The sequence below is a fragment of the Panthera uncia genome, chromosome D4 (genome assembly GCF_023721935.1).
Source record: "Panthera uncia isolate 11264 chromosome D4, Puncia_PCG_1.0, whole genome shotgun sequence".
NCBI classification, from domain to species: Eukaryota; Metazoa; Chordata; class Mammalia; order Carnivora; family Felidae; genus Panthera; species Panthera uncia.
The window spans coordinates 12,166,954-12,176,880 of NC_064807.1; the positions used below are offsets into that span (position 1 = coordinate 12,166,954).

Genomic DNA, 9,927 nt, shown 5'->3' on the forward strand with positions numbered 1-9,927 from the left:
ATCAGATTCCTTTTCTATTGGTCTAAACAGGGGAAAGGGCTATTGGGACAGTCCTTTAAGGATGAGGCTGAGAGGAATACAAGGAAATCAGTATGTCATACCTTTGGCAACATTCCACAAGGAGGCTGTTTTTCACCTGACTGTAAGCTTCTTGCGTAAAGGGAACATGTATTACTCACCTCTTTATCCCCACAGTACTTAGAACAGCCTCTGGTATGAGTAGGCTCATGGTAATGGCTACCAAGCTGGTAATTAAAATTCTCCAGGAAACAAAGTTCTTATTCAAAATTAGCCTCCAGGCGTATTGAGCACTTCTGAAGGTACCGCTGTATTGGAAAGGGGAAGGTACCACTCTATACAGAAAGGGGCAGCTTCATAAAAACAGTCGAGAACACAGTCTTGGATGACTCTTTTTTTTTTTTTTAAACCTAAAAAGTAAAGGGGATTTGTGCACATGGAGGCTTAATGTCACATATGGGGGAAAGCTAGGAAAAGAGACCAGGCAGGATGAACAGAGAGTGTCCCATGCAGCAAAGAACTGTGTCAGAGGAGCAAAAGAAGTGAATTCTGGGACCGTTTTCTTTTGCTTCTATCAGCACAAGAACAAGGATACAGAGGGCCAAAGCTCAAATGGGATTCAAAGCACAAGAGCGCCTCCATAAATCACTGAGCTGGTTCACAGTATAACTACCACCAACACACCTCCGTTATCTCATTTGGTCTGCCACCAAAATGAGTTCTAGTGCTTACTAGAGTTACTCTAGTGCTTATGAGTTACTAAAGGATTACCACCCGAGAACCTGAGCTTGTACTAGAGTCTTCCTTAGTACTTTTCAAACTTCTTTAGCCACAGGATGTTTTCTTCAAATAAAATTTTACAAAGAGCCTTGATGTATAAACAGGTAAAATCAGAACTCCTCTGATTTACTGCCCAGGTTGCAGTAGGTGGCCCAGAGTCCTGTAGCACTTTCGACGCAAAATTTGAAAACTACTGATGGGTCCAAACTCCTCATTTGACAGAGAGGTTAAGCTGCTGCCCAGGCAGTGAAGGAAAGAGCCAGAACCAAAATCTAGGAATGCCAACACCCAAAAAGGGCTCTTCGCCTGGTATTCCATGCTGTTTCTAAAACACAAAGGAAGAGGACAGAGTTCATACTTACCATCTTTGTTTAGCCATTGCTTTCTTGTTCTGTACAAAAGGAGCTTGTTGTGGACATACGGTAGGAGGAACTTGACACACCAGCTTTCCACACCAAGTTTGTTTTCTACCAGGACTATGGGACTCCGGTTATACCTTGCTTCAGGACATGGGATCAGACCAATCTCATCTCTGAATATGTAAAACATAAAGAAGAATTAAAGATAAGACTGCTAGCTTTTCAAATCCTCCAGAGTATTAAAAAGAAAAGCAACATATTTCCCTCTCTTAAAAATAGTATTTAGCTCACTTGCTGGATTAATAGGCACTAAAAAGAAAAGTTTTTTAATACAGACTATAGTACAGGAAAATTAGTATGCTGACTCCCCATCGACACAAATGAAAACTGGTCTAATCTTTGGATGGAAATATGAAAACGTCTTTCAAAATTTTAAACTGCACATACTCTTGACCCCCAGTGATTCCACTGCTCAGAAGTTATCCTAGGCCAAAGTATATCAATGGGATGTTTATTGCAACATTGCAACACAATTGCAAACAATCTAAATTGTGTCAACATAAGACAGAAGAATGTGGCTTATCCATGTGGTAGAGATGTACAAAAATGAGGCAGACTGGCATACACTGGTTTGGAAAGGATGCCAAGATCTGTGAAACCAGAAGAGCAAAATGCCCAACAGTGTATGGCACAAAGCCTTTTATTTATATATATATATATATATATATATATAAATAAATATATATAATTTTAATTTATTTTTTTTTTTTAGAAGAAGAATCCCAAGAAATTTGGGGACAAATAATTTTATTTTTATACAGTTTAAATTTCCTAATCATTTGAATGTATCATTTCTATTTTTTAAAAATGTCAACAAATGTACTTGTGGGTTGCCTAATAATGTATGAGCAGAAACAAATTATCAAAAGACGTTATCTTGTCAGTGAGACTGTGGGCCTCTTCTTATGATCTTTTATACGTTATTAATAAAAAAAAAAAATAAACACACACTGATAAATGTTGCTGAAACAGAAAATACATTTTAGAATCTGATCATTTGCATTTAAGGTGGCATCTTCTTTCAAACCACTTCAACTTAGTTGAAAATTTACATTTGAGGTGGAGATTTAATAAACAGAATGTACAGCCGCTGACTTACATAGGAAATGAACCAGCAAGCATAAAAATGGTTTTGCAAAACCTGCACATGCCTTTCAATTATAAACAAGTTATGATAACTGGCTACATTAAAAAAATAGAAAACTGGTTTTCAGAGCTCATGTATGACATTATCTATTATGTCCCTGGGATTCCCCGACCAAGAACAGAGTAGTATGACAGATGCAAGAGGGGGAAACATGTTCAATTACAGGTTATAAGAAAAGCCCTCTTTTTTTGTTAAACTGGCGGGAGGCTATGGAACTAAAATAAAATCCTTCCTGGAAACTCTAAACCGGAGAGCAGAGCGCAGAGGTACGCTACTTTCAGTAGAAAGTTGCTTCCTTAAGGACAGAGGGATACATCAATAAACAAGGGTACTCTACGGGTTAAGTTACTAACCATTCTTTCAAGGTGATTTAACTTAAGGTAGATTTTGAGACCTAAGGCTTTTTTTGTCCTGACCACTGGTCCAGTTGATTCAGAAGTGTGCTGATATACGACGTCGGAACTATTTAAACATTTTCTGATACTGGATACTGTGTTAGGTTCTGAAAATGCAAAAATGAATAAAACAAGGTGGACCCAGACTTCATAGTGCTGACAGTTTTGATGGAAGTGGTATCAATATCTATAATAAAATGTTACCACTGTGCCATTCCAGTGGTATAAAGAAAGTGCTGTGAGAAGAACTAAAGCAATGCCGAGAGCACACCTGAGCTCCTCATCCAGTATTCAAAAATGTTTTTGCATTTGTGTTTGGTTAATGTAAAATCTACCGCTATTAGGATAACTAGCCACATCCAGAGCTATCCCTAATACGTGGCTGAATCTCCGGCATTTTCTGGTTTTCAGGTTTTACTATATAAAGTAGAACATTTAAAAATTAAACTAGAATTACAGTAAAACAAAATAAACTCACCATCATTATTTTAAGGAAGTCTGATCTCTGAGATCTAATAACCACTTATAACACTTCAAAGAACTGCAAAAATCAACAGTAAAAATGCCAGAGTAACAGGAATAAAAGAATCCTATATTCTGGGTACATCTGGGGGGGGGGGGTAAATTCGCCATGTAAAAACCTGCCTTGCTCATTATTTATACCAAAAGTAAAATGCCCAATTAATAATCCGGTACCTAAATGAAAGGACAGAGCCATTTGCACAAATAAAAAAACACACTTCTTTAGTTGGGTACCATTCTCCCAGGAAATAATTTTTAAAAACAAGAATGCCCTGATACTGCAGATGCACAGTAACTGCCACCGAAAGGCCGGTTATTGTGAACTTGAGGAATAACATTCAAATCAATCGTTTTCAAAGAATATCACTTCTTGACTCTCCAAAAGAACATTATATCTGATTTCCTTCTTTTTAAAAAAATTTTTTTGACATTGATTTATTTTTGAGAGACAGAGAGAGGCAGAACATGAGCAGGGGAGGGGCCGAGAGATGGAGAGACCCAGAATCCGAAGCAGGCTCCAGGCTCTGAGCTGTCAGCACAGAGCCCGAAGACACGGGGCTCGAACTCACAAACCCCGAGATCATGACCCGAGCCAAACTCAACCAACTGAGCCACTCAGGTGTCCCTGATTTCCTTCCAATGCAGAGGGCCTAAGTCCTAGTTTTCATTTGGCCTCTACGGACGTCACTTTTCCTCATTTGTAAAATGGTGGAATTGCATTACATCTCTAAGGGAAATGGACTGCTAGGTCTCATTCAGCTTTCAAATTCTGACTGAGAAACCTGACAGTTATTCTCATGTAAGGAGAATGAAAATGGCTACATCGGGGGAGCGAACATTAAAAGAGAGGTAGCAAAAGCACTCGATCTTCCAAGGTCCAGGGTTCTCGCTACCCTCTGGTCCACCTCTAACAGTCCAATGTGAATGTGGCAAGTCACTGGTCATCAGTTCCCTCATCTGCAATACAGGAATAACAACGCCTGCTAGGAAAAGCAAACACAAGGTAAAGTATGTGGTAAGCTATAAAGTGACAGGCAAAGATGAAGCGTATTATCTTTAATTCAGTAGAGCCTGAGGCCAAAGAGAAAAGTTACTCGATTAACAGATGGGAAGCTGAAGCAAAAAAGTTAAGCCTTTGTCATTATTCGACCCTAAAATACAGTGCTTTGCTGCTTTCTAAAAATATAACATGTACTTTAGAAAGATAGGTAGGTCAGTAAGCTTCCAAGTAACAGTGTGTTTGACTTCAGACTTCTTCTATGCTGAGTCCCTGAGGTCATAGTCCACTTTTTTTTTTTCAGACAATTTGGAATAGGATTCCAGAATCATTTTAAAATTGGAAGGGACCTCATTCCCCCAGTGTCTCATTTTATCAGACAAGGAAACTGAGGTCCACTGAGGTTAAGATGATCACCCAAGGTCACATGGCTAATGCTAAGTTAAAAATCTGGATCTCTTAATAGTTAGCCCATAACCCATGATGTTAATGATAAAAACATCAGTGAAAGCAAGCAGAATTTAGATTAATTCCTTCCAGATTTCTGGCTATTTAAATTCTAATTTCGTACTCAAGAAAAGTTAGAAAACTCGGGGGCAAAAAATAAACTAGAAGTCTTTTGTCATCCCTCTACACTACTGTTTGGGAATGCATTTTTTTTCTAAATGTTTCACAGAAGTGGGATTATAGTGGGCATACTCTCCTATAATCCTCTTTAAAAACAACAGTTCACATTAAACATTTTCCTACAGAATTGATTTTTATATATTAATATAAATGGTTGCAATGAATGTGCTATAAATATTAAATACAACTCCAGTTACTTCTTTGTGAAATAATGTTATAAGAGAAACCTCTGACTCTTTCACCACCACCAAATTCCAATCTTTTTCAGGTTTCTGGCAATTTAGATTCCTGGTGTTTAACAAGCACAGTCAACACCTGTGTAACCAACGTCATAGGATTTTTAAAGACATGAAGGTTTGGAATGGTGAAAAAGTTCTTTTTTTAGATTTTTTTTGTTTTTAATGTTTTTATTTATTTTTGAGACAGAGAGAGACAGAGCATGAGCAGGGAAGGGGCAGAGAGAGAGGGAGACACAGAATCGCAAACAGGCTCCAGGCTCCGAGCCGTCAGCCCAGAGCCTGACGCGGGGCTCGAACTCACGGACCGCGAGATCGTGACCTGGCTGAAGTCGGACGCTTAACCGACTGCGCCACCCAGGCGCCCCGAAAAAGTTCTAATACTAAAGAGATACCACGAAGCTCACTTTTTAGGTTACCTTCGAAGGCTGCTCCAAAAAAAGAGCAAAATGGAATGTACCAACATATTTACTTGAAAAGATCATCCACAGCATGGTACAGCTTTCTAAGTGCTTCACTTCACAATGGGGATCCAGTGGCTTCCAGATGAAGTTCAAGGTTCATATAACACGGACACTGACTTTGTTCCTGATGTTTGGACAGCTTCTCTTGTCTGCACTTTTTAGAAACACCCTCAATTAGAGTAGGCCCACATATTATTTTCAAAAGTAGTATCACCCAGTTTCCCTTTTGGGTGGGAAGAACGGTCCCCAAATACTAAACTGATCCTGTAACATGGAGCGACCACACAGAAAACAAGCCCAAGGATTCTGGAAACGGTACAAATCTTCTTAATCCAATAGTCATTTTGTTATTTCTTTACCCTGGAAATCCTTCCTAAATGACTAAATAGGAGAATTGGTGAAATATCTAACCCTTTCATATAGACAATTAAAACTACCAGTGATTAAATCAAGATGTTTCAGAAACTTCATAGGCTTTCTCAATTCTAAAGAGTACTAATTTCACATATCACTTACTGGACTTATTTTTAAAACAGCTACATAAATTGTTATTGTTTATTGAGTGTTCATTATGTGTACTGCTCTGTGTTTGGTTTTACATAAACTATTTCATTTGTTTCATACAATAATCTCATAAAGCGGAAATTTTAACCCTTCTTTATAAACAGTCTTGTCTAAGTCTACCCAGGTACTGACAAACCAAGATTCAAATTCAAACTTTTACAACTATACTATTATTTAAAGAAACACATAAAAAATCAAGTGTAAAAAGACAATTAGGATTGTGGTTTCCTACTCTTCAGCTCAACTTACAGATTTGCCTTTCCTTACTACTCCATTACTCAAAAATTTCCACTGGGGCCTCTCCACTGCCGATGCAGTGTATTTTCCCTGACCCAGCTCTTATCTATCCCTCATGTCTCAATTTAATTGCTATTTCCTCAAAAGAACTATCTTGAGCTTCAAATATAAATTAGTCCCCTCTGTTATTATTCTTTCAAATATACTTCTTTCAGGCTCTTCCCATAATCTGTGTGGTTTGTTCCACTGGGCTAAGGACCATGTGTGATATGTTCACCAACCTTCACCCCACTCCTAGACCTGCACACCCAGGGGCTAGAATTCTATCTGTGAAATACAGGTGCTCTTTTGCTGAATGCATACATGGAATGCAAGAAATTAAGTCAAGGACTTCCATAATTTGACTCTACTGTATCTTTTCTATCACATCTTGCTGGTTCAGGTTAATTTCCAGTTCCATGTGGAGGTGGCTCCCTCTCTGAAACTATAAATCCTGCCAGCCTTCAAAGTTCAGCTCAAAGCCCACCTCCCCTAAGGCCCTTGGCCTAGACATACGAAGCCTTCCTTCTATGTCTAATACACTCACACAGCACTTGCTCCCCATGCTGCTAGCCCAGCCTTTACCACTAACTGCTCTGCCGTAAATCCTAATTTACTATTCACGCAGGTGGGTCTTCGTCTCTATCTAGAGCTACATTGTGCAATACAGTGGCCACTGGGCACATACGACCCATGGGTAAGTCAAACGACATTAAATACCATTTAAAATTCACTTCCTCATGCACATTAGCCACATTTGAAACATTTTATAGTTACACATGGCTAGTGACTACCACACTGGACAGCACAGAAATGGGGCAATTCCACCATCATAGATATTTCTGTGCCTTGAGTATGAGAACTATATTTTATACTTCTTCCTATTCTATACCATGAGGATACTACCCACAGCATCTCATAAACAGTGAGAGTTCAATACATATTTTAAAGATTAATAAAAAAAAATAACTCAGTAGATAAGAAACCTTTGACATGACCCTAATTACGCCATAAACATCTGTCTTCCACGTTAGCAAAGGTCTATACATTAAACTATTGTTAGTCCCTGGGTCAAGCCTTCAGCTGTTTTCCAGTGGTATTCTCTAAGAGTCAACCATACAAATAACATTTCTATGGTATTTTTCAGTTTATGAAGTACCTCACATTCATCATTCAGTTGGCCAGTACAGTTTTCTGAGGAATACGGAAATTCAGGTTAAATCTAGTATCTACCAAGTGGCAGATAAGGGCCAGACACAGCGTGAGGTGATTTTCCTGTGTTCTCATCAACCTCACCAAATCAAGAGGAAACTGAGGTTAACAGGGGGTAACCTATCCACATCCAACTGTAACAAAATCTACATCTTAACCAATGCATGTTCGACTCCTCCTGGGAAGCATTCTTACAGAAACAAAGTCAGTATGTTTAATGGAGTGGATGTTGTCGAATAAAATTACAAACTATCTTGTGTTTGAAGAAAAAAGAAAACAGAAAGTAAAGAGAAAAACTTTTCTTGGTAATATGGAAAAATATAGTTAGGTACTAACTTTCAAGATAAACAATGCCTTTTTCCCCCCCCTTTAACCAGAAATACAGCCTGTTTATTCTGGAAGTGAGAGGGATAGATTACGGGAAGAAGTACAGGCAATTTTGAAAAATCCAAATCAAACATTTTGAAAGAATCTGCGCAGTAATACTACTGAAAATATCATTAGTGGAGGAAACATATACTAAAAAATAGCTGAGGATTAATATTAAGCAATGAGTTATTTCAATTCTTCAGGCCTATACTATGTATCATCATTTCAAATTATTTCAAATGCTCAACTTATTTCAAACTATTAAATCTTGAATGATCTAAGTGTTTATTGATAATATTAAATCTGGCACTGATAGAAAGCATATTAATGAGATTTCACCATTAAAAATAAGATTGGGGGGCATCAAAGTCCTTAATGAGTTTCAGTAAATAGGATCCAGAAGAACAAGATGTGCTCCAAACTGCACTGTCTCAACCCACCAAGCCAGTGAACACTCAATCTCAGTTTCTTCAAATATAAAACACCGATGTGCTTTTTAAATCTACCGCACAGAAGAGAAACTACTGTACTTGTTAGACTTCTTTCTAATCTCTGCTATAATTTCTTCAAGAAAAACAACATCATTGATGAGAAAAGAGGCCCTTCACTTATCCAACTTTTTTTTTTTTTTTTTTGAGGTTGTCTCTTATTTACACCCAAGCTCTCATTCACGAAAAGGGACTGCAAGACTGATATACAAGGCATCAAAGCATTCTTCAGAAGACCCAGGACCCACTATGGTGACTGCCAGGAGATCATTCCCAACACTCCCTCAAAAAAAGGCAGCAGTCACAAGGGGAAAGGAAGTGGACGCTGTCAGAGGCAGCAGGTGCGTTCTGAGGCCAACAGCCTTTTGTTTTTAATGAGGCGCTGTTACGGTCTCCAATTGTGTGCCACAAGGGAGCAAGACATCTGAGGGCTTCTTAATTTCTAGAAGCATCATTTAGATGTAGGTCTGCTACCTTCTTTAGGCAGAAAAGCTTAAGGGTGTCGGGCTTAAAAGGCTTAAAAAGAGTAAGTATTCATGTGTCCCAGTTTAAAAAATAAATTATTAGGGGAGCCTGGGTGGCTCAGTGGGTTAAGCATCCAACTCTTGGTTTCAGCTCAGGTCACGATCTCATGGTTCATAGGTTCAAGTCCCGGACTAGCCTCTGCGCTGACAGTGTGGAGCCTGCTGTGGATTCTCTCTCTCTCACCCTCTCTCTCTGCCCCTCCCCAACTCATGCGTATGTGCGCTCTCTCTGTCTCTCTCAAAATAAATAAACTTAAAAGAAACAAAATAAATAAAATATTAAAAGAAAAACCCCACAATTAGAAAAAGTGAAAATACAGTAATATAAAACTGGATTCCATGACTCTTTCTTTTGGTAGGGGAGGGGGCAATGAGAGAAGGGTGGTAATTAAACACTCTTGCTTCTCCCGACTCTTCTGTATACTGTAGACATTTCTTTTATTAGCTTCCTTTTTCGCTCGTTACATGAAAGCAGAAGTGTCAGAAAGAATACAGTGTCTTCTAGTATCTTCCCAGAGTACTCCAAGTACCATGAAAAGGAAGGAGGGAACGATACATGTGTCAGCCCTGTGGTGTCCTACTTAAAGAGGGCAGCAGTGTCAGGATAAGAACAGAGTGACTATGTTCCCTGTAACTATGAATCAGCTAACGCTACAAAGTGTCAAGTTTTCATCCGCTTTACACCAGACCCATCCGACACCTACCGAAGCTACACTCCTGAAAATGCCCTGATCACCTTCAAAGCAGGATGTTTCATCCGAGTCCTTCCACAACCTTGGGACAAGTGAGGCGAAAGTCAAAAGCAGCCTCAAACTACCTTTGGCTAGGAAGCTGAGGGTTTTCTGGTCCACTGAAAATAAGACGATCGGTGACACTGCCCCCCCCCCCC

General features: G+C 38.9%; 1 protein-coding gene across 1 annotated transcript in view; it reads right to left on the bottom strand.

Moving 5' to 3' along the window:
- PTAR1 (protein prenyltransferase alpha subunit repeat containing 1) overlaps positions 1-9,902 on the bottom strand; it is a 62,825-nt gene extending 52,923 nt beyond the window's left edge. The window contains exons 1-2 of the mRNA XM_049633720.1: positions 5,561-9,902; positions 1,161-1,330 (exon numbers count right to left, since the gene is read on the bottom strand). Of these exons, the coding sequence (XP_049489677.1) occupies positions 1,161-1,330; positions 5,561-5,607 (217 nt within the window). The 5' untranslated portion in view covers positions 5,608-9,902. The remainder of the gene's footprint in view (positions 1-1,160; positions 1,331-5,560) is intronic.
- Between the last annotated feature and the right edge of the window lie 25 nt (positions 9,903-9,927).